General features: G+C 42.1%; 2 protein-coding genes across 2 annotated transcripts; one reads left to right on the plus strand and one right to left on the minus strand.

Annotated features, from left to right (window-relative positions):
* The first annotated feature begins 541 nt into the window (after positions 1-541).
* inpp4aa (inositol polyphosphate-4-phosphatase type I Aa) lies at positions 542-24209 on the plus strand. The gene is made up of 24 exons (XM_026144842.2): positions 542-676; positions 9768-10020; positions 10116-10160; positions 11740-11858; positions 11943-12059; positions 12229-12308; positions 12416-12533; positions 12858-12948; positions 13070-13217; positions 18213-18343; positions 18629-18733; positions 18840-18948; positions 19037-19054; positions 19172-19343; positions 20303-20581; positions 20673-20820; positions 21093-21125; positions 21801-21973; positions 22091-22214; positions 22611-22878; positions 23288-23385; positions 23480-23592; positions 23683-23837; positions 23927-24209. The coding sequence occupies exons 2-24, from the start codon at positions 9921-9923 to the stop codon at positions 24057-24059; spliced, it is 2877 nt and encodes a 958-aa protein (XP_026000627.1). The 5' UTR covers positions 542-676; positions 9768-9920; the 3' UTR covers positions 24060-24209.
* On the minus strand, positions 2572-6611 carry LOC113007844 (phospholipase A and acyltransferase 2-like). Its single transcript, XM_026144844.2, has 4 exons — positions 6422-6611; positions 5233-5353; positions 4850-5148; positions 2572-3381 (listed from the first exon to the last, which is right to left on the minus strand). Exons 1-4 carry the CDS (start codon positions 6437-6439, stop codon positions 3298-3300), a joined length of 522 nt encoding a protein of 173 aa, XP_026000629.1. The 5' UTR covers positions 6440-6611; the 3' UTR covers positions 2572-3297.
* Positions 24210-24346: the final 137 nt, after the last annotated feature.

Here is a 24346-nt window from a genome sequence, read left to right on the forward strand (position 1 = left end):
AGGTCTATGGGTGCACTCAAGCGAAAGATCACAACACCCCTCATGATTCCTTCTATTGCAAAATGTTTTTTTCCCCATAAATTAACATTTAATTGCATTATTTGATCATTAAAAAAAGAATGAATGGTGCCACCATATATATATATGAGAAGGCACGACTGAGGAAACTGATTTGAATGACACCGAAGGACTCACTGAATTTAATTTAGAGGGATAGTTTAAAGATTGTTTAACGAAAACGAAAAATTTTTTGTTAGTTAATCATCAAAAACATTATTTGGGATTGTTTTGTGTACAGCTGTGAGATGCAGTTCATGGATGTCCTGACTGGCAGCAGCTTCATTTCTCAGGATGACAGTGATCTCAAGATCACTGCCAATGGAGTAAAACTGTCCCTGGATAGAAAAACACAGAGAAACTCTGACAGAACGCACAACAAAAAGGGAAAAGGCAGCCAACGTTTAAAAGAGAGCTTTGAATGTCTTTTAACGAAGCCTGGAGAGAATAAATCCTGGCCGACATCTCCCCCCAGTGGACGGAGGAGGCATTACCATCTATGTAGGTATTACGTCTCTGATGTGTCAGAGGGAGTCAGGGCGAGTCTCGACTGCAGACATCGTCGATGCGCGCAGGATGCTCATCAGCATGACAAGAAACCATCGCTTTTCTCTTGAAGGTTAGACATTTGTGTTTGTTTCTAATTCCTCGTATTATTATTTCACGGTTTCTCGAGGGTTTTTGCTCCCGGATATGAAAGCTGTCTCAAAGCGAGAGCACCGCCTCGCAGCGGGATCACAATAATACGTGTTTTACAGTCGTAGCAAAAAACAAATGAATAAAATAAAATGTGTGCAGCTGATTTGTTTTAAATTTAAAACAGTGCTAAACGAGCTGTGGGTCACAACCCGCAGCGCCGTGCTGCTGCCTCCCTCAGTGAGCATCAGCAGACATAATGACGCAATGTTTGTTATTATTTGGTAGTGTCGGTGAATGAGCATATATCCACGCTTTAAGTATGGTGTCAATGGGCCTGTCATTGGCTAAACCTTCCATAAATAGATTTGTAGTGGGAAGCTTCGGCCTGTTGTTTATTTCCACGCAGACTGCCTGCTGAATAACACCCAGCTTTCTGCTGAAGCCTGAAAGAGTGTGTATCTGATATTATGAGGTTATATGTTGGGGGCTTTTTTTTTATAATGCACTGGTTGCATCCAGTGTCATATTTACTGCTTTATGAAGCCAGAGTCCTCCCTGATGTTCCCAAGGGGCAGGGAAAGGATTAAATTTGATCTTCTGAGCCACTCTTTTCATAACAGAGCAGGCACTGGGTTCTTTGGGGATTCACTTCTGTCTGCCCTTTCTGTCCTGTGCTCATGTGTGTTTCAGAGGAGTATTTTTGATTGAACAAATCAGATTTGCCACGTTCTGCCTAGTGTGTTGAGGGAAATCCATGACTTATTCTCCCGAGAATCCATTTGGTTGAAACATAACCTAAAGCAGTTCATCTCAGTTGAGCTTCCTTTATAATTCTCAGTTCTCTGAAGAAGACTTCTTTTTCCCGCTTTCTAAATGTTCTCTTCATATATTCTCGTCTTCTTCAATCAGTTTGATCAGAGAGCATTTTACGGCTCAGCTTCCATGATTATTGGTGCATCCATGTGCACGTGGCTGTGACAGACATTTCCATATGCCAGGTAAGCTGATTGTAGACCAGATTCAAGGGAGAGCAGCGAGGCACAGGCCAGCTCTGGACTGAATCTGAATCAATAAATGGAAATGAAGAAGAACATTGAGGTTACAGAGGGACAAGGGAAAGGAAGTTGGCTTAAATAACAAAAAGAAAACAAAAACAAAAGAAAAACACAGGATTGATCACAAAGGGATGAGGAGAAGGAGGAGAAGCTGTGGAAGCGCTGCAGTGCAGCCGGTGCTGACAGCACCTGCAGGGGGTGAGCCGCCAGACCAACAAACTGGGACACATTTGTCTCCAAAGCATCCCAGTGGACTCAGGAGCTCCCGAATCTCCGCACTCTTACTACACACCATTTCACCTGCTTCCCTGCAGCATGTTCACCATGTTTGTTGCCACACTGTTCAGCTAGAAAACAGAAACAGGGTCTGTTTAGTGTGTGATTGGGGTCAGATGTCACCTTCAGGACAGCAGCTGGATTTATCCTCTTGCTCAGTTTAGGATGACGATGAAGAATTAGCTGACGCGCTGTCTGACTTCATCCCTCTGGTGCAGGACAGAAACTTGCATTCATTTTGACCATTATCATCTTCTTCAGCTGAACTCCAGTAAAACCAAATTAACATTGCAAGATTGTTGTTGTCATCAGCTTTGGTGGATGTTTGAGATCTTGGAGTGGACTTTTGCTTAATACACTGTTTCAGGTAGTTTGCTTTCAGATAAAATATGCATAAAACCACCTTTACTGACAGCAGCTATACAGCGAGGTAAGCTGCACACACTTTTAACGTCAGCATAAAATTATGTCAAAGAGAGGAAATCAGCTACTTATACACTGTGGTCATCCCTGAGACCAGAAACAACCCATTGGTGTTCTTGGGTCATTAATCCAATATATGTTTATTGGTATCAGTATTTATAACAGCTGTTAAAGGAACCTTCTTCTTTTTTTCAAAGTTAAGAAAAGATGGGAGAAACACCCTTCACCACACTGAGTGTTGATGTTGCATAGTTCATCCACCAGAGGGCTCCCTGCAGCTTCTCTGTTGGAAGCAGCCTCAGAGCGTAAACGAGTAAACAAGTAAATAAATACAAATAACAAATGTTAGGTGAATTTGTTCATGTTTTGTGACTGAACAGAAAAATATATCTGATATATTATATGAGAACATCAGTAGAACATCAGTATCTACATTTTTTTTATCACACGTTATCTTTTGGCGTTATAATCATCACGTGCTTTCAGCTTGCCAGCGTGTGGTTTGTCGTGGTGAACCTTATAGCTTCAGGGCTTTTGCTCGGCCAAATTATGAATCCCAAGATTGTTTTTTTCTCTGGAGGAATTATTAAAGATATTTTGCTGAGAAAAAATATTTATCGGTTTCAACTAAGCATTTGCAAATGAATAAATAAGGGCAAAAAACAAGTAAGTTTAAACCTTGCAGTACATACTGCCAATCCCATAAGTGGCTTCATAAAAAAATAATCAGGCTAAGCTCCATAAAGGGCCAGACAAAGAGAACATGTTGGATATTTACGGTGATGTGACTCAGAAAGACCAAACCGAGGCACCGCACAAGTTCATATATGTAGAAATGAAAAGGTTTCTAATCAGTTTGCTTTGAGTTGACAATGTCTTTGAAAACTGTAGTTGCTCCTGTGCACTCTTCATTCTTGGGTTTTGCAGGGATCTAAAGAAAGAATAACCGTGTTATTAATACGATTAGCACTCATACTCACAATACTTCTACTACTGCTAATAATAATCTGACCATTTTCCTGTTAATATAAAACATATTTGGTTTTGTAAAATTTCCAGTACCGACTGATATATGAAGTGCAGTTCATAAATCAGTCCAGATGACAAAGCTGTTGATGTTCTCTCATGTTGTACGCTGCTCAAACAACTTAAAGGAAGACTTTTTAATCAGAGTACTGCATGAAGTCTGTTAACATCTGGGATACTGATCAGGTTATTTAAGTAGCAGACAGCGTTGTTAATCAGTTTCAGCTGGTTTGGTGTTAATGAAATTGACAACAGGTGCATTAAAGATGCAACAATGAGACAACATCCAAAACAGGAATGGTTTTACAGGTATACTACTGGAATTTTTCCCCTCCTCCTTATTTCTGACTGGTTTTTCACTGGTTTTTGCATTTGGCTGGGGTCAGTGTCGTTACTCATAGCATGAAGTGCTATCTGGACCCTACAGAGGTTGCATAGGTAGTCCACATCAGTATGTTTCCCAGCACAATCTCAAGAACATGGAAGAGATTCTATAAGACAGGCAGTTACTCTAGGAGAGCTAGACAGGGCTGCAGAAAGTCGTTAACCTATCAGCAGGTCTGTTGTTTGCTCCTTTGTAGAAGGAGGAACAGAATGAGAACTGCCAAAGCTACAAAGTGATGTCCAACAGGACACAGTGTGAATGCCTCTGACTAAACAATCACAATCAGACTTCATGAGGGTGATCTGAGTGCCTGACATTCACTAGTGTACCCTGTGCTCACTGCTCAGCACTGTGGAGCCACATTGGTACTTTCCATATAATACTGGCAGATCCACCACTTGTGTGCTGTGCTTTTAACAGATGAGAGAAGGGTCTGGAGAAGCTGTGGAGAACATTATACTGCCTGTAACATCGTTCAGCATGAACGGTTTAGTGGTGGGTTAGCGGTGGTCTGGGGAGGTATATTCTTGGAGCGACGCAGACCTCTAAAGGCTGGGCAACGGCACATGACTGCTATTAGGTATCGGGATAGAGTCGTTGGATCCACTGTAAAACCCTCTGCTGGTGCAGTGGGTGCTGGGTTCCTCCTGCTGCAAACAGTGTCTGGGTTCATGTGGCTAGAGAATGCAGCTAGTTCCTGGAAGGAGGTTTTGGTACCATTGATTGGCCCCCATGCTCACCTAACCTAAATCCAGTAGAGCACCTGTGGGACAATATGCTTCAGTCCATCCAACACAGTCAGGTTGCACCTCAGATTGTCCTCTGTGATGCTCTGGTCCAGATTTAGGAGGAGATCCCCCAGGAAACCGTTCATATTCTCATTAGGAGTATGTCCCAACATTATCATGCATGATTTCAAGCACATGAAGGCCAGTGTATTACCACATCTTAAATGATAATCAGAAGTTTTTTCGAGTGACGGCATTACCTGGTTGCACACAGCTTTCCCGTAGCGTATGAAAGTGGCAAAGTGCTCGCAGTTTAGAGTAAAAAGGTTATATGGAAGGGATTGATTGAGAAGGGCGTCACGGCGTAGCCTCATATCCTCAGGTGCTGAAGGTGTGAAGGCATGGCGATTGTTACTGACCAACGCATGGGCTCCATGTGGGACATTGACCTCACCAACAGGGACTCTGCGAATCTTGGTTTCTCCAAGGAGAAGGTCCCCACATACTGGCATGATTTTTTGCAGATAAGTACGAACAGTTGTCATTAGTTGCTTCTCATCTTGGAAAAAAAAAGGAAACAAGAAATGTTAGTGTAATAATTTGCCTGTTTAATGAATGCAATGAACACACATGTTTTACTCACCTGCAACCGCAAAATGGATTACATGTCCATCGTCATCATAGATGGCCCAGTGCGAATATCCGAGTGGGTAGGAAAACTCAATCAAGTCTCCAAATTTTGCAGTGGATACAATGTTATCAATCTGTGTTAATAACAGTTAATAATTAGAATAAAAGAAGCAAGTAGTGACACATCTCCACCCACTACCACTCCCCGTGTACCCAGATAACAGGTTCAGCTACATTACAGAAAGTGGCTGACACATTTGTTTTTTTAGTACAGGCAATCTGCTTGTCAGAGGTAAAACTTACCCAGTTTCAGTCAGCATCTGAATACATTTAATGTTGCAGAACTATTATACTGTATTTGTATTATTTGCCAGACAGGCTGGTTTGAGTTTTTCAGAAAATGTGGATTTTCTGGGATTTTTCCATACAGCTGTCTTTAGTGTTTACAGAGAGTGTGAGCGGTGGTTCCCTGTTTCAAAGTAGCGGTCAAAATACTTTGAACTGATAGAAAGGCAACAGCAACTCAAATACCAGCAGAGGTATGCAGAAGAGCACCTCTAAAGGCACAACACATAAAACCTTAAAGCAGATGGGCTATAGCAGCAGAAGACCGCACTGAGTAACAATCCTGTCAGCTAAGAACAAGAAACTGAGGCTAAAGTTCACAGAGACTCACTAAAACTGAGAAAGAGAAGATGGGCAAAACGTTGCCTGATTCAGTGAGTTTCAACTTTTCCTCCAACATCCGGGTATTAGGGTCACAATTTGGCATAAACAGCATGGAAGCATGGATCCATCCTCCATAAACCAACAGTTCAGGCTTCTAGTGGTGTAATGGTGTGGTGGATCTTTTCTGGCACACTTTGGACCTAAGCACCAGCTAAGCACCGTTTAAACACCACAACCAGCATGTGTACCCAACTACTGAAAATAAATCTGGAAGCTCAAATCATCTTAAACTAGTTTCATGAACATGATATTGAGTCCTCTGAACTAAATGTTACGAGATTTCAGTCAAAAGAGCATCTTTGGGATTCGGGGACACCTCATGGATGGGGAACTGTGTGACGCTATCGTGTCAACATGGACCAAAATCTCTGAGAAATGTTCCCAGCACCTTGTTGAATGGCAGGAGGAATTAAAGAATCAAAGCAGCTCTGAAGGTAAAAGTGTCCAGTCAGTATAGATAGATAGAAACTTACCTGCTGTTGATAATTCATGGCTGACTCGCAGTTATTTAGGTTTAAAATGAGAACTCCTGCAGCTCTCCCAGTCTGGTGTGTTTGCTGCGCTACTACATTCAACAATTAACTAACAATAAAGTAAAAAACAAAGCAATTTCTGTCAAGTCTCCTCCCAGTTCCACTCCCCGTCAAGTCAGTGAACAGGTTCAGCTGCATTACATCAAGTGGCTTTTCATAAATGAGCTGATCTAGCTCGAGGCGACCTGCTGAAGTTCAAACCGAGTGAAAAGGAGTGAAAAGCTACTTAAATAATGGTTTAATTAAATAATGTAACAGGATCCAAAGGAAGTCTTAGTGAAGCTTACCACCAAATTCCCACTTCATTTTGTGTGTATGGATTGTAAATTGCTAGTAAACTTTACTTGCAATTTACAATTTACTTACTTATTCTACTTCCCACTTTTCTACTATAGCTATACTATGAGCTGTGACAGATGTGACAGACATGAAGGTTTAGACTGCTGGTTGGATTTATAAACATTTTAAAAATATAACCCTGAAGTTCAGAAAATGGAACCTTCTGTGTGATATAGCAGAAATTTGTGGGGAAAAATGGGGAAAATTCACAGCATCAAATAGCATCTTTTGCCAAAACAGCAGCTGAAAAAGTAAAAACGTAAATATTTAGTAAGTGATTATCATTCATCACTTCTAATGATGATTAAGTCTTTTAATTGGATTGGAAAGTGGTTGTTTCAGCACTAGTTCCAGCCCCACATATGTGAACTGAGTGTATCTGATGACCGTCAGACAGATGAAATGAAGATGATCCTTCGCTCCCTGTGGCTTTGCATTAGATCCTCTATTGGTTTCCTAGAGAGCTTCCCACAATGCCCCAGGCAGTGGCGATTACAGCGTGCTAAATGCCAACCCCACTGTCAATGACTCCTACACAGCCTAATGAGGCAGAGCATCCATGCTGTAATTGTCATTTGTTTAGATCTCACATGAAGGTGTGAAGACAGGAATTAAACTACCACGGAGAATCACGCTGACTAAACTGTATGTGTGTGAGGTGAGTTCTAGCGCTGTGCGTGTGTGTCGCCAGGACGCCGCGTTTTCATTTGCACGTGTCGTGTGACGTCAGAGAGGATTCATGTGTAAAAATAGACTTCCTTTGCAGAGGTCTTCACACATGAATGGACAGAAACACTCACACACAGATGTTCTCCCCTCATCAGTGTAGCATCAAATAAACAGCAACACACAGAGACAGATGAACGCGTTGATACGACCCTCGTCTCTGTGTATGAGGAGGCAGTGATCGCGCTGAGCAAAGGCAGGTTGTATAGTTGTGTAAGCAAACATATACCAGAGAGGTTAACGGAGTCTGACATCTCACAGGAATTTGAAGCAGCTCATCGGACCACTTGCTGAATCCTTTTCATTTCTTTTAACATTACACGTTTGCTTCATGCATTTCTGGCATACAGTATTCCTTACCGAGGCTTTTTGCTTTCAAATCTCTTCTCCTCTGTCTTTGCTGAAAGGAGAGCGCTTACTGCAGAAAACAATATTGCGACAGTGTGTCAGCTCACAGGACAAAAATAGATATAGAAACAGCTTTAATTACTTGCACACCAGAAGAGACGTGTACTCACTATGGAGAACTGTGTCAGCCCTCTTTTCTAAAATATTTTTCTAGGAAGAGGAGGTGCTGTGATTTACTGAAATATGTGCAGCGTTGATCAAAATCAGACAGTATTTTTCTGAATCCATCCCTTTTGACAAGATCCTTTGAAGTGATCCTAAACCACGACAGAGCTTCCACCGTGTTTTACAGGTAGCGGTGGACGCTCACTGTCCCTCCTCCTGCTACCAGTGAGCAGCACATGGATCAACTGAAGGCAGATGCATCTCTCAGGCCCTGTGTCATTCTTTGCTGGATTTTTTCCTGTTTCTTAAGGACATGACTTAACATTGCTTAACAAACAAAGAAATCTTCCTCTAAATATTATCAGGTACAAAGACCGGACTGAAAACGAATGAAAAAAGGTCCAAAGAAATAATTTGAAAGGCTTCCTCAAAGCCTGGTGAACAATTGCAAAGTTGAATATTAAAATAAAATCTGGATCCTTGTGAATAAACTATAAAGAAATGAGGGATGGCTTAAAAAACTTAACTTAAAATACTGACAATGCTCTATTTTTTTAACCATATGTTATTATTTTTGTGGTTTCACTGATTTCTTTAAGCATTTAGCCTGAATAAAAATTGTTTTTCAGACTGAAAGTTAAAGAAAACAGTTAACCCAAACAATAAACTTATTACTAATCATTTAAGAAAATAATTTCCAGATTAACTGATAATAAAAAATAACCCGTGAATGTAGATCCACGTCTCCAACAGATCTAGATCAGCAGTGGTTTAATCTTTTGTCTCTTTCTGTTAGTTGGAAGAAGATGAAGTCAGGGGGAGATTGTTAATGTTGCACTGGAGCCAGATCTCCTCTGCTGGCACACTTGGCACAGCTTTAGTTTCCTGCTGTAGTGAATAATTTTGGCAGGTGCAGCGTCAGCAGGAAATCAACAAACCCTACGTGCTGTTTCTTTTGTATTGTCAGCCCCAGTGAAATGGTGATTGTTGTATTTGCAGTTAAACTATGAATAAAATGCTATTAGAGTGAAGTAAACAGCATTGTTGCTATTAAAACCTGATTGTATAGTGCAATTATCAGTGTACAGACCTATCACTTGATTTAGACAAGTGCATCACATCTACAAGCCAGTTTTGTGAACGTGGTTTGAGAGGTTGTGGAGATTATGAGTTTTTCTGTTACGTCTGTTTTCTATGTGAGCATTTCTGATTTTCTTTACCTGACTCCCTGTTCCTGTGTTGGTTATTAGGTTTGTCTAAAACCAGGAAAGCACGAATAGCATCAGGACGTCAATTCAGTGTGCTGCAGTGCTGTTTTTTTTCTACAGCTGTGTGAAGTCTCACTTTTTCTCTCAGAAAATGTTCTCGCCGCCTATATTAGCACGTTAACATGGGGATAAAAATATTTAGAGCAATGACACAGAGTTGCAAAACCTACAGCGCCGTTCGCCTCAGAATGAAGCATCTGTGGAAACATCATCGAGCTATTATTAGTTATTCATCCTTTAACCCTGTGAAAAAAAAGAGGAATGTAACCGGATTTTGAGCATGTGTGCTGCAAAGTGGCTTCCTTTATGTGACTAACTGCGAGCACATTGCTATTTTTCGGAGCTCAGCTGCTGTCGTGATGATGAGTTTGATGTCAGTATCAAAGAGCTGAAGATGTCCAGTTCTGTCTGATTTGCCTCGTTTTCTTTCTTTCTGTCAGGTTCCGCAGTGACAAAAGTGTGACTGCTCAGATCCACACACGTCATAAGAAGGCTTACGCAAGAGTTTTGACTCTGTTCCTGCTCGACATTGTTCTGCTCTTCAGGCCTTTTTTACTCAAAAACAAAATCCTCAGCCCTGACCTGAAACCACCATGTCTGGGAAGGAGCGCAGCCCCCGCCATCGGCCATGGTCGGTCTACCGGGCTAATACGTTTGATCTCTCTGCTGAGATGATGGGGTTGGCTCTCTCAGGTAACCAAGTAACTGCTACCATGGTAACCTTACTTCATTGATAACAAAACTGTAAAGAGCTTCTGCTCATCTCTGTTTCGCTCTCTTCCCCACAGGCAGCAGTCAGGACCCAGATGAGCCCGTGCTGGAGTTCAGCGTGGGTATGTTCAGGATGTGTTTGTAGATATTGTTGCTGCACCTTACTGATGCACCAGACTGTTTATTATGTTCTACTAGAATTAATATGGTAGTGTTCAAATTATTTTATTTTGATCGATCCACAAATGCACGAGCATTTATGCAGCTAATGCTTGATATCAGAGTCCCTGTAGAAGCAAGACTCACCACTCAGCAGCCATCTTGGAGACACCCATAAGCACTTCATTTGGCAGTTAATTTAATTAGTCACAGCACAATAAAAATCCCCACAATAAGGAAATATTGAAACTTTTTTTAACTCTTAAACCACATATCATCTTCCACTGCTGTCTCTGGATTTTGTCTCTGTTGATGTTCCTTAATCCTCTAAAGCATATTAACAAGTCACAGTGCTGCCAACACTCCAAAACCAAAAACTCATTTATGCATCATATGTCTGCAGCTATCTGAAGTCCACAGCTGGTTAACTCTTCTCGAATGCACTGTTTGGGTGTTTCAAAATGATTCCTTTGACATAGGGATGCATCATCCTACAAAGCTACACTAATCTGTCATTAAAACTTTGGAGTAAGGTGCTGCTTATCCTCAACTCTGTGCAGCATTTAAGCATTTTTTTTAGATTGTCCCACTGCTCAGCATAAATTGCTAGATGCAGTGAGGCAGACATAGACAAAAAACAAACCTTTATTTAGGATGATTTGAGAGGCCAGAATTACAAAGTCTGCAAGATGGTGAGGAAGCTGAAACCCAGAGTTAAGATAACAAGATACAGGTGAACATCATCATAGACAATGAGATAGACGAGGAAGTTAAATGAAATAAAGTTAAACACGGGACACTAGAGACAAGTATCAAAATAAAACAGGAAGTGAAACATAGACACATGAATGAACTTAAAATAGTGGAGTTGACACAGAATGGTACAGGAAAATACTGAGGAGCAGTATTAAACTGAAACTATGAACCAAAGATTTAATACACATGAAAGTCAAGGTGAAAAATGATAAACAACAAGGAGGAGAACATCTTGAATAAGAACTCTATATCCAAAATACTATCTTTGTTTTTTTGCAGTGAGTTTTCAGCTCACTGTTTTCAGTGAACGCTGATAGTCAGCTAGTTAGTGAACATTTAAGAGCGTTTCGCATCTGAAGAGCCAGAAAGTTCCCTAATAAGCAGTAAGAGAGCAAAAAATAAGACAGAGAGAGAAATGAGGCCAGAAACAGAAACTAAGGGGATAATAGTTCAGCAGTTTTAAAAAAATATTTTGCCTCACTACCATTAACTGGCTAAAAATGTTTAAATATTCTACTTTAAAACATGATGATTTGACTGCGATGCTGTGTTTTTGTTTTTTCATTCTCAGTCAGTTTAAGAAAAACTCATAAACATGATGTGTCCCCATAATTACTGGCTCCTATTTATTTTTTATCCACTAAAGAATTACTCAACAGCTGCTGCTTGTCAAGTACTAACTACTCCAACATACTATATTTAAATCCTCCCATTGCTACAGATTACAGACCATCCCACTGTTAAATCCCCCAGTTTGTAATCGCCTGTGTTTAAATGTCCCTGCAGCCTGCAGTGAGCTGGTGACTCCTGCACTGGACCGTAAGCCGACCAGCTTTGTGGCCGTCAGCTGCACCACTCCGCCCCAGGCCTTCTGGACTAAACACGCTCAGACTGAAATCATAGAGGTATGCTACCTTCTACCTCACTGTCACTTCCTGCCTGCCGTTGGATGCTTACACAGCCTTTTCCCCTCGTCTCTCTGTCTTCAGGGCACCAGTAACCCCATCTTCCTGAGCAGTATAGCTTTCTTTCAGGACTCTCTGATCACTCAGCAGACGCAGGTCAAGCTTTCAGTCTACGACGTAAAGGACCGCTCACAGGGCACGGTAACCCCCCCACCCCCGCCAAGACAATTTCTTACAAAGTCAATAAACTGTCTTTAGATTTTCCATTGCAAAAGTAAATAATGCTCTTCTTTAACAAATCCTTCGTAGTTGATGCTCATCTGGGTAGAACCCTCTAAATCCTTTCGGTTTGTGTGTTTTTATGTGACAGATGTACATGCTCGGCTCTGCCATGTTCTCCGTGAAGGAGCTGCTGCAGGACAAGCACCACAGACTGCACCTGACTCTCAGGTAAGAGGCACGCAGAGCACAATGTGACTTTTCTGTGTTACGAACTGCAGGTCGCATTTGGGTTTTTGGGGACGTTGCACTCACTTGGTTATCGCTTGATTTGTCAGGTCAGCGGAGAACGAGCGCGTGGGCAACATCACTGTCATTGCCTGGCAGATAGAGGAGAAACGTGAGCAGAGAGCTCCTGTCGCAAGATTACAGAGGGGGGATACTGTTAATGGAAGGGTAGGAATTCACAAAAATGACTTTCGAATGAGACTTTGTTTTATAGTTTGTGGCAATATTTGAAATTAAAGTATGAAAATGTATTATTTTTTGTTAATTGATACATTAAGACAATTTCCTGTTTTACTTTTAATTTTTTCCTGATGTCAAAGTACATGAAACATACCAGGAATAACAGCCACGGGCTTGTGAATGTGCTTGAATTGATTAAAACAATATAAAACAATTTTATTGAACTTCCTGCTTTTTCTGACTTTTTTGGTAATGTAAAGGTCAGCAGCACATCCTTCTTTATGCAAACATTGTTGTTTATGTGTGCATCAGATGGTTCTGCCTGTGGATGAAAGCCTAACTGAATCCATGGGCATCAAATCCAAGTCGTCCTCTTTGTGTAAAGATCCGCTGCTGAAGGCTGGTGAGTGAACTCTTATGTGAGCTGTTGCTACTCCGAGTTATGGGAAAGTTTCACAACCAGTAACATGTAGTTTGCTGGCAGTAACAATGGCAGTGCTCATTTATATTTTTCCTTGTTTTAGTGTTTGGCGGCGTCATGTCACGGACGTACCGTTTCCCCACTACGGATGGTAACCACCTGCGGATCCTGGAGCAGATGGCAGAGAGCGTCCTCTCCCTGCATATTCCTCGACAGTATGTCAAACTGCTGCTGGAGGAGGATGCTGTCAGGTATAATGTGAAAGATGTGTTGATGCTTTTTGAAGTGATGTCAACGTCTAATAAATGCGAACCTTTTAAGAAAGCGTTCTCTGCGTGCTACCATAGACTGTATATAAAAGATGGACGTGGTTCCGTATTGTCGCCAGTTGGTTTGTGGATTTTGAAGCCTCTGGTTTAGTTTTTACCTTCTTGGCATTTTGAAGCTGTAAGTGATCACATTTGGAAAGGAGGCTGGATCGCTAAGCTATCAGGTGAAACTAGCATGTTTGGTTGGCACATGCTTCTTGTTTGTACAGTTAGCTTTTACATTTTAAATACTCCACAACTTCACAAACACATGTAGGAGCAGAGATTCAAATTAGCGTAGGTGATGCCTAGTAAGCAGATGTTTTGCCATCCATCTGTGTACCCACGCATTGATCAGTGAATGATTTTAAGCCAGTTTATTGGTTTCAGTGTCTTTGTTTGCAATGAATCATTTTGTTCATGGACTGAGAAGATTCTTGATTGGTTTAGTTTGTCTCCCAATATCCTCAGTCTTAGAGGCTATTTCTTTGTTAATGCCTCCTAGCAACATTGTTAGGTGACGGCTGTGTGCAAACAGGAATAGGACCCAAGATGCAGACTCCGGAGACAAACGTAAACCAAAACAGCTTTAATGCTGAACGCAAACATAACATAACTGGGAAAAACTGAAAATAAACTAACACCGGTGGACTGGCAAAACACACAGCAAAATAAACGGTAGATCGCGACACAGACAGAGAAACACAGGGCTTAAATACACAGAGGGAGCAATCAGGGAATGAGTAACAGGAGGGAAACACAGCTGGGACAAATCAGAACTGACGAGACCAAAGAAGCATAAACTGAACACACTGAGATAAGACACAGACCTTCAAAGTAAAACAGGAAACACATAACACAGACTCACATGCAGGCACTACAGAGGGAACAGAGACGTGGGACCAGGGCAGACACAAACACTGACTGGATGTGGGGATACAGCAGACAGGGAAGACAGCAACTATGGAACACAGACAGAAAACCAGAACACTAAAACTCTAACCAACCCCACCCAGAGAACCTAAACTAAGAATAATCCTAAAACCCATAAAGCAAAGCTAGAATATAATGAAATAACAAAATCAAAGAACCAAAAACACAAAACACTGGGTCAACGACCCAGGGACCCTAACAAACATAAGCAGCTTCTTTCTTTCTTTCTCCCAGCTGATCTCTTTTCTGGTGAGCTGCTGCCTCAAAGCAGCATTTTCTGCGGCCACCTCCTGGTTTTCCTTCTTTGAGTCTAGAAGGGCTTGTTGCAGGCTGTGCAGCATGCTGTTGGGAGCATGTGCGTGTTGCTGCCCAGCAACACGCACATGCTGAACGGGCCCCTCGGATCCTCCAGCAGGAAGAGACGGCTGAAGAGATTCCTCGGACCCTCCAGCGGAGACAGGTGGCTGAAGCGATTCCTCGGGCCCTCCAGCTGACGTGGCGTGAGGCTGAACGGATGACCGAAGAGAGGAGCGACGGTGGCGTCACTTCCTTTTAGACGAGGGAACAGGAACCGGTGGAGAAACGGAGACCTCCTCCTCATCCTCCGACCACACAGCTGCCAGAAAAAAGGCAGGCGAACGGACAGGCGAACAAGGTCCCGGCTGGCGTGAGGAAGGGGAGGAAGCCTGCAGTGGCGATGAGGCAGAGTGTGCGTTGCCCTGCGGCAGCGGTGGGGAGAATGTAGTGAGGGAGAGAGCAAGCTCACTAGCCCTGACTTGCTCTCTCCAGGCAGTTATGGTGTTCCCCAAATCAGTGTCCTTAGCAAACTGGCTAAGTCGGGGATTATGCCGAATGATGGCCTCCACCGCACTCAGCCCCACTGCCATGGTCCTTAAATCCGGGGACTGGGCGATGCGGTCGAGCAGGCTCACCAGCCGCTCCATCTCGCCGTTGAACTCTGAGAAAGAGGAGTCTGCAGGGTCCATGTTCTGGTCGCGATCTTCTGTTAGGTGACGGCTGTGTGAAAACAGGAATAGGACCCAAGGTGCAGACTCCGGAGACAGAACTTAAACCAAAACAGCTTTAATGCTGAACGCAAACATAACATAACTGGGAAAAACTGAAAATAAACTAACACCGGTGGACTGGCAAAACACACAGCAAAATAAACGGTAGATCGCGACACAGACACAGAGAAACACAGGGCTTAAATACACAGAGGGAGCAATCAGGGAATGAGTAACAGGAGGGAAACACAGCTGGGACAAATCAGAACTGACGAGACCAAAGAAGCGTAACCTGAACACACTGAGATAAGACACAGACCTTCAAAGTAAAACAGGAAACACATAACACAGACTCACATGCAGGCACTACAGAGGGAACAGAGACGTGGGACCAGGGCAGACACAAACACTGACTGGACGTGGGGATACAGCAGACAGGGGAGACAGCAACATGGAACACAGACAGAAAACCAGAACACTAAAACTCTAACCAAGCCCACCCAGAGAACCTAAACTAAGAATGATCCTAAAACCCATAAAGCAAAGCTAGAATATAATGAAATAACAAAATCAAAGAACCAAAAACACAAAACACTGGGTCAACGACCCAGGGACCCTAACAAACATAAGCAGCTTCTTTCTTTCTTTCTCCCAGCTGATCTCTTTTCTGGTGAGCTGCTGCCTCAAAGCAGCATTTTCTGCGGCCACCTCCTGGTTTTCCTTCTTTGAGTCTAGAAGGGCTTGTTGCAGGCTGTGCAGCATGCTGTTGGGAGCATGTGCGTGTTGCTGGGCAGCAAAATCCGGCTCATTTGTTTCAAGTGACTGAAAAACACAAAGTATACATGTGACAGGTAAAAATACTGACCCATCCTAATGCTGTAAACACTCAAAAACATAGGTCTTAACTCACACAACTGAACCGTTTTAGCTGTTTCAGTAAATACAGTCACTCAACACTGAGAACAAATATTAGCAAGCATCTGTATAATAGTCACAAGGTTGTGTCATACAAACTGTAGGTAAATAAAAAGGCATTCAGGCCTGAGATGATGCAATAAACTGTTACTTCGCCTGTTGCATTGTCGCTTTTCTCCATATTGGCTAAACACAGACAGTGTAGACCTGCTGAAGTCAGAGTACTGCTTCAGTGTTTCTCCTGGTTATTTTCTTCAGTCTTATTTCTGTAATTGTTCAAATGGTTTGATTCTGGTTTGGACTTCAGACTGTAATTGATGGAATTCTTCACAATTTTACATCAAAATATTATTATGTCCTGTTTGATTGAGGGGATCAAAGTGCTGTAGTTGTCGTAGCAACCCAGTTTGTTTGCTCTGTGTAAGAAAAACTTAAACTTGTACAAGTAAGTTAATGTAATTTATTTTTTTTAATGGTCATATTATGTAGCCAGCAGTACCTAAAGCTATGTAGCGGACACAGTCGTCTGCACATATAAAATGTAATCATCCACACAAAATAAATTCTGCACGTCTGAAGGCTGTAAGTAGTGATTTGGCTTCAGCTTGATGAATTTATATGAATACATCTCTTTTTATCCCCCTTCTCTAAAAATGCAGTAATTTGATGCTGAAGTCAAAGCAGTCTTTTAAGATCACAGTTTGTTTAGGTCATAAATATTAAGACATGAAACAAAGCTATTTAATACAGACACTTGGGGGGGAAAAATCTGATAGATTCCAGTTTGTGCATGTAAACAGGTAGTTTTCTTTTCATCTGATACAGGTTTCCCTTGGGCAGTGTTATTAGAAAACATTGCACACATTTTGCAGATGATACACAGTAATATGTAAGTATCATCTATGATATGCAGATAATGCAGTAGCCAGTCGATGCAAATCACTTATTTAACTACAGGCATGTCTTAAAGACATAAATGCATCCTGTGATTTTCTTCTGCTAAATTCAGACAAGAATGACATGATTGTACTCGACCCTAAAGAGTCAGAAAGATGGCGTCTAACTAGATACTTACTCTGGATGACATTACCCTGACCTTCAGTAACACTGTAAGAAATCCTGAAGTTATTTTTATATATCAGGATTTGCCCTTCATTGCACACATTGCACAAATATACAGGGCTGCTTTCTTTCACCTATGCAATGCTGCTAAAATTAGAAACATCCTTTCTCAGAGTGATGCAGCAAGAGTACTGACAGGGATGAGAGATCGTATTTCTCCTATATTTGCTTCTCTTCGTTGGCTCCTTCTAAACCGACGACTGAATTTAAAGTCCTTCTCCTCACAAGGTCATCCCTTAGTTATACTGCTGTATCCTCAGACTGCTGCAAGACTCCCCATATGTTAATATGCCACTGCTGTATCCTCTCTTTGTTTCTTTCCCCTCAACCCCAACTGGTGACGTGACAGCAGATGGCTTCTACTCCCTGACCCTGGTTTTGTTGGAGGTTTCTTCCTGTTAAAAGGGGATTTGATTGTTGGGGGTTTTCTCTCTGATACTGTAGGATCCGGGGTACTTGTGTTTGAGCCAATAAAGGTGACACAGGTCATCCCATATAAATTAGTCCATGTAAATTACTAATTACTGTAATTTATTTATTTGTGGTGTTATTTGCTCCTTTAACTTTGCATTCTTATTGTGTTTTTGTTAGATTTGTGAAGCTCTTCTAGATGCATCTTACTTTTTTTTTTTTTTTACAACCTTTTTCCCTGTCAAGAAATGACACTTATGAGGAATCTAACCAAGCGTGTACTTTTCACAGATTGTTTCGATTAAATAATAACTGCTTGAGGGTAAAACGCTGCTTAGTACTCCGAACCCCAAAAATGGCAAAGGTTAGAGAAAATGGTTTGAAGAGATATCCGCAGGCTTTCCCTTAATGGTTGACTTTAATGTCTGTAACTGCTTTACTGTTATGTTCATTTGCTCGTTCAGTTTATAACTGAATGAGCAGCACAAAACGCACTCTGTGAGCTGCTCCGTGCGTCAGCTGGATGCACTGATTGTTACTGCATGTGCAGGGTGTGCGAGCTGGAAGAACTGGGTGAGCTGTCTCCATGCTGGGAGAACCTCAGGAGGCAGATCATTACTCAGTACCAGACCATCATCCTCACCTACCAGGAGACCATAAGTGACCTGCATGAATATAAGGGTTAGTTCCATAATATACATTGTAAAGGGCCATCACACTGATTTTAAATGTCAAAATTAGTCTTGCACAATGTGACCAAAATGTATTGTTTTACAATTGGGGATGTTTCCTGATGTCAGGAAGTAAACAGCATTAACTCCCCTAATAAGATAAATGTTACAACATTGAAAATATAGCCTTTCTGACATCATGTACAGCTGTTAGCGGGTTTTAATCATTATTTTCTCCATCTTCCTTACACAGAATCACAAACAACTGCTTTTTCTCATTTCTGCTGCCCCACAGGTCCGTCATTTAAGTCTAGCACCTTGAAAGCTGAGAGGAAGTTGGAGTTCATCCCCACTAACCTACATATCCAGAGGATGAGAGTACAGGGAGAGTCTGGTTACGGTACGAATTTGTCCACAAATGTTTAATGCATGCTTTCTGTAACTTAATATTCACGTTTTTCATGGATTTCCTCCCTTCTTAATTTTATTTTCTAACCTTTAATCAGACCGGACGTACGACGTAGTAACTATTGGTGCGCCTGCAGCACATCATCAAGGCTTTAAAGGCTGCGGTCTCCGAAAGCTGCTGCACAAGCTCGAAGAAGCCAGGAAACAGTGAGTTGTTTGAAGCTTGCGTGAGGATTTGGTGGTTGTTTTTCATTTGAAGTTTATAACAAACCTTTTTTTTTTTTAATTCAATCAGAACCCATGGAGAGGAGGGGTAAGGTTCTCTAAATCCTATTACAAGCTTTAAAAGTGGATAAAACCAAACCACACTTGTTTCTCAAGTAACCTCTTTTTCTTTCTTGCACACGCATCAATGCACAACTGGTTCCAGCTCTAAAGCAATGGCATACCAGCCTCAGGATGTTGTAAAAGCAAAGGAGCTGATTGGTCAGATTAACACTCTTAAGACACAAGTGTGTTACTACACTGAACGTCTGTCCCGAGCTGCCAAGGAGCGCTCAGCCAATGCTTTGGAGAGAACTCTGGCCATCCTAACAGAGAAGGTAAGACTGAACTGCAGGGATACTTAATATGTTCAGTACTGTGCAAAAGTCTTAAGCCACCATATAATCATATAAGATTTTCAAAAGTGCTATTTTATGCCTGTCAAACAGTGTTATATTTGGCATATTGAAAAATTTAACAAAAGTAATGGAAAGAAATTATGTGTTTTGTGATTAGTGCCTAAATTTGCGAATTAGAATCAGCTCTTCAGTTTTATGTTATATGTAAACACAACACCGGTTCATCCCTTGATTTATGTTCCTTTTTTGTGCTTGAATGATTAATAGGTCAGTGTTAATGGGCTTAACAACCAAAAACACATTCATCTGTCAACAATCAGGTACAAGGACTGGACTGAAAGTCTCCAAAGAAATACTTTGAAAGACTTTCAGAAAGCCTGGAGAACTATTTTTGAAGACCAGTTAATAAAAATTGCAACATCAAGATAAAAAGGTCATTAGAGTTAAAGATTCATTAGAATTAAAAGAAAATACAGGAAAGGATTCTAAAAACCTGACAAACTAACAAGGACTGAGGGAACTCACACAGATTAAATCCACACCAAGCAGAGAAAAGCACAGAGTAAAAACATAAAAGGTGACGTAAAGAAAAAACCTTCAAAATAAAACAGGAAGTGACTGGAAGAGACACACAGGAGAGGGCACTGAAACCACAGAGAAATGAAAAAATAATAAATGAATGATGTTGCAGATTACAGCCAGTGCACTAGCACTATATATCACGACAATGCTGACAGCACTGTGACTGCCAGGCAACCTCTGACTCACACAAACACAGACTGACCAGGATGAAAAATTAATTCAGTTTCATTTTATTACCTTTAAGAGCCAGTTAATAAATGCTAATGTGTTAACGTGCTTTCATGTAATGTCTGTAGTGTAACATTTCTCAGTATAACTTATCCGTCTCCGTCTGTCCTGCACCGCTGCTCCTGTAGACTCGTCAGCTCGTGACCGTGTGCGACTCCAAGCTGCTGTCCACAGCCATCGTGGCTCTGGCAGCAGCCCGCCCAGAGTTCTCTCAGCAAAGCACCCCGTCGCCATCCTCCTCCCTCTCGCCCTCCTCTCGCTCTCCGTCCCGCTCCCCCTCTCGTCACCCCACCTCGCCCTCTCGTGCTACCACCTCACCCTCTCGCCACACAGCTCCTCTGGAGGGCAGTGAAGGGACTAAAAACAAGCGCGCTTCCATGCAGGCAGATTTGCATGAAGAGGAGTGGGTAAGAGAGGAGTCCATCTGCCACTTTTGGTTAATAATGTTTTTTATATGCATGTATATATGTTTGATTTGATTGATGGTTATTTGTGCAGGAGAAGATTTGGCTAAACGTGGATAAAAGCTTGGAGTGTGTGATCCAGAGAGTGGACAGGCTGCTGCAGCGGGACAAACTCCAGAGTGACAGCAGCTCTGAGGACGTCTTCCTGCTCGCCAGTGACGAGCCGGGTAACGCTAAGAAAGGTAAACGCACGTAGACAAGATTTTTGCATGAATCCACGTACTGAGTGAGCTCAGCCGTCTAATACGAACAAAGGTACAGGTATAAACTTTCAGGAGTCTCCAGACGTCATCATCATTATCATCCCTCTCAACTATCCTGAAGCAGACCCTGGCATGCTGTCTCAGTCATGTTAATCATCTCTATTGTTTAACAGCTGAAATAAATCTTTAAGATACAAGTCCAAGTGGAAATCTGTCCGTATCCAAACATTTTTATGTTCTCTCATTTGCAGAAAGCAGCCCAGAGGTTGAAAAGTCATCCCCAGGTAGGAGCACTGTTTCCTTTACGAACAGTAGGTACATGAAAAAGTATCACAGTGCAAGAACCGATGATTAAAAAGAGGCAGAGTAGATTAAAAAACACACACAACTGTAATTAGAAGGAAAAAGACATCACATGTAATGTCACATGTAAGCAGATCTTTAAAAGAGGAGGCAAAAACACGGTGTCTTCAACATTCTCAGTCTCAACTTTGGAACAGCCAGGAGGGCTGCAGGACCTGAGGATGCTAACTGGTTAAATAAAATGTTTCTGCTACATAGCCTGGGCCCAGATCTAGACCTGCTTTGAGAGTGATCAGTATTAAATTAAATGATAAAAGCCTATAGTGAGACTGTGGAGAGAGCCAGGATAGCAGCGATGTGATAGTTTCTGCAAAAAGCAGCAACATCTGATAGAATCAGGAGAGATCTCTCACTTTTACACTGATGTTTGACTGATGCAGGCAAAAAAAAAAAATTTTCTCTGTAATTCTTTTGTTCGTCCTCCAAATTATTGCTATTTTTAAATAAACCATAAAAAAGAAAGATGTTTAATGAAAACTGCACAAATCATTTTAAATTTGCAGACACTGTGGGGTTGTGTGTATAGCTATTACTTCAGCCATTTGTTCAGGCTATTTCAGGATTTCTGATAGAAATGTCCTCTCAAATCCCTGCAGGTGAGTGGAGCGACGCCCTGTATCCTCTCCTCACCACGCTGACAGATTGCGTGTCTCTGATGAGCGACAAAGCCAAGAAAGCCATGGTGTTTCTGCTAATGCAGGACAGCGCCCCCACCATCGCCATGAGCCTCACCCTGCAGTACCGCCGCGACGTCGTCTTCTGCCAGACGGTCTGCCGCTAACTGCTATGACTGTTACATGTACAGTGCATGAAACCCGTGCACGTGTAGGCTTGGACGTTTGTCCTTACTCAACGATTGTGATGATGTGATGTGTGCCGTTTACAGCTCACCGCTCTGATCTGCGGCTTCATTTTGAAGCTGAGGAACTGCCTCTGTGACTCAGGCTTCCTCAGGCAGCTGCACACCATCGGCCTGCTGGTGCAGTATGAGGGCCTGCTCAGCACTTATGGTAACTTTGTTTGTGCATGTTTGTGTATATAGAAATATGTAAAATCACAAAAGACTGTGTGCATCTTCCACTAATGATCTCCATGAAATTACACAGAAAATATTAGTATTATTTTTAGTAAAATTATTTTTAAAGCATTGCATTTCAAATAATAATGAGAATGAAAAAACTATAATTTCTATAGTATAATTTTTTTAAAGGTAGTAGTTGACTTAGGATCTGTTTAAAGGTACAAAAATTCAAAAGCTGCTGAAAAACTAATATAAAACTGGTTACAAAGCTTCCTTTAGCAAACTAAGTTTTGTGGTTTTTAATGTCTTTTAATATTAAAAGTCAATCAGAATTGACTCCCTGTCCATGCCCTGATTTTGTTCTTCCTTTGCCACATAAATGAAGGCGAGGAGCTGGCCATGTTGGAGGACATGAGCGTCGGAGTGATGGACCTGAGAAATGTCACCTTTAAAGTTACCCAGGCAACTTCTGGTTTCAGCCCCGACATGCTGCCGGTAATTACGGGGAACAGGAGCGGCTTTAACGTCAGGGTCCCGATGCCCGGGGCGATGTTTGACATGCTGCCACGAGAGATCCAAAACGGGATGCTGCTGCGAGTTCAGCCCGTCCTGTTCAACGTTGGCATTAACGAACAGCAGACTCTGGCTGAGAAGTGAGTCACTGAGACTAGAGGGCAGGAAAGGTAGAAAGAGATACCCATGCCAAGCTTGATAGGTCAGTCGCAAAAAGGCCAGTGAGCAGCACATTCGGCTTTAAAGCATATTTTTAAACCTCTGGCTGAATGAGGCTTGTTCACTGCATGGTCACTGCATAAATGTTCTCTCTTGCTAGACAACAAATTTAGATTTTTCTTAAAAAATGACTGTAAAGACGAGATTTTAAGTTACTAACTTTTAAAAACTGGGTTGATACATATGTGCGCTCGTTTTTATTGATGTTGCATTAAACTTTGAATGGCTGTGCTGGAAGTGAACCTCCTTCAGTACAGAAAAGCCAGACAGCAGCAGGCTATGTGTTATATTAATGAAAACTTTTAACTCTTAAATCATGCGTGTGTGCAGGTTCGGAGACACATCGCTGCAAGATGTCATCAACATGGAAAGCATGACTCGCCTCAGCTCATACTACGACCAGTTTAAAGAGGTCCTTCCAGAAGACTGTGAGTGAAATACATAATTTATTAGTGAGAAAAGTGTATTTTCCCCCCTTTTTTTTGTTCTTTGCTCACCACTCGTCCTCTGTCATCTCCTCAGGTCTCCCTCGCTCTCGTAGTACCACCAGCGTGCCCGAGCTGCTCAAACTGCTGAGCCAGAACGTGAACACCAAGAAGAACAAGAACGTGGAGATCCTGTGGCAAGCAGCTGAGGTAGACTCATCATCACTGCCTCTAATTCTAGCCCCTGAAGCGTAAAAGCTCTGTCTCCTTCTTCTAATCTCTTCCTCCGAATCCCCAAAGGTGTGTCGCCGCTTGAACGGAGTGCGTTTTACCAGCTGTAAGAGCGCTAAGGACCGCACAGCCATGTCTGTGACCCTGGAACAGTGTCAGATCCTGCAGCAGGAGCACGCCCTGGCCCCACAGGTCTTCTATCAGGCCTTGGACTGTATGCGCAGGTCAGTATCTACACCTAAAACACACTGGAAAAATAGTAATTTGCCAAAAAAGGGAAAAGAAAAAAAAAAGTATGACTTCTGTCTCACAGCGAGGGCTGCAGGAGAGAGAACACCATGAAGAATGTGGGATGTCGTAAATATGCCTTTAACGCCCTCCAGCTTAAGGCCTTTCCCAAACAATACCGCCCTCCAGAGGGGACATATGGGAAGGTCGAAACCTAAGTGGACTCTGCTATTTGGCAGAAACCAAAAGACTGTAAGGGGATGAAGAAGATGGCGCCACACAAACAAAAGCACCAACACAAACTGGAACAGCAGCCCTTTGTTCTGTGCTTAGTCATTGTTAAGATAATAAATGTCCAAGTGCCAGTGCTCACTGTAGATCATTTTCTAGCAGACTCCCCTCTCCTCTCAGTAGTATTAGATTCAAACACTTTTCACACATACTTCACAGCCACAGTCGGCGTTCTGTGTTACTTCGTAGCCAGTGTGCAGACAGTGTTTGCTGC

The sequence above is a fragment of the Astatotilapia calliptera genome, chromosome 16 (genome assembly GCF_964374335.1).
Source record: "Astatotilapia calliptera chromosome 16, fAstCal68.1, whole genome shotgun sequence".
Taxonomy (NCBI): domain Eukaryota; kingdom Metazoa; phylum Chordata; class Actinopteri; order Cichliformes; family Cichlidae; genus Astatotilapia; species Astatotilapia calliptera.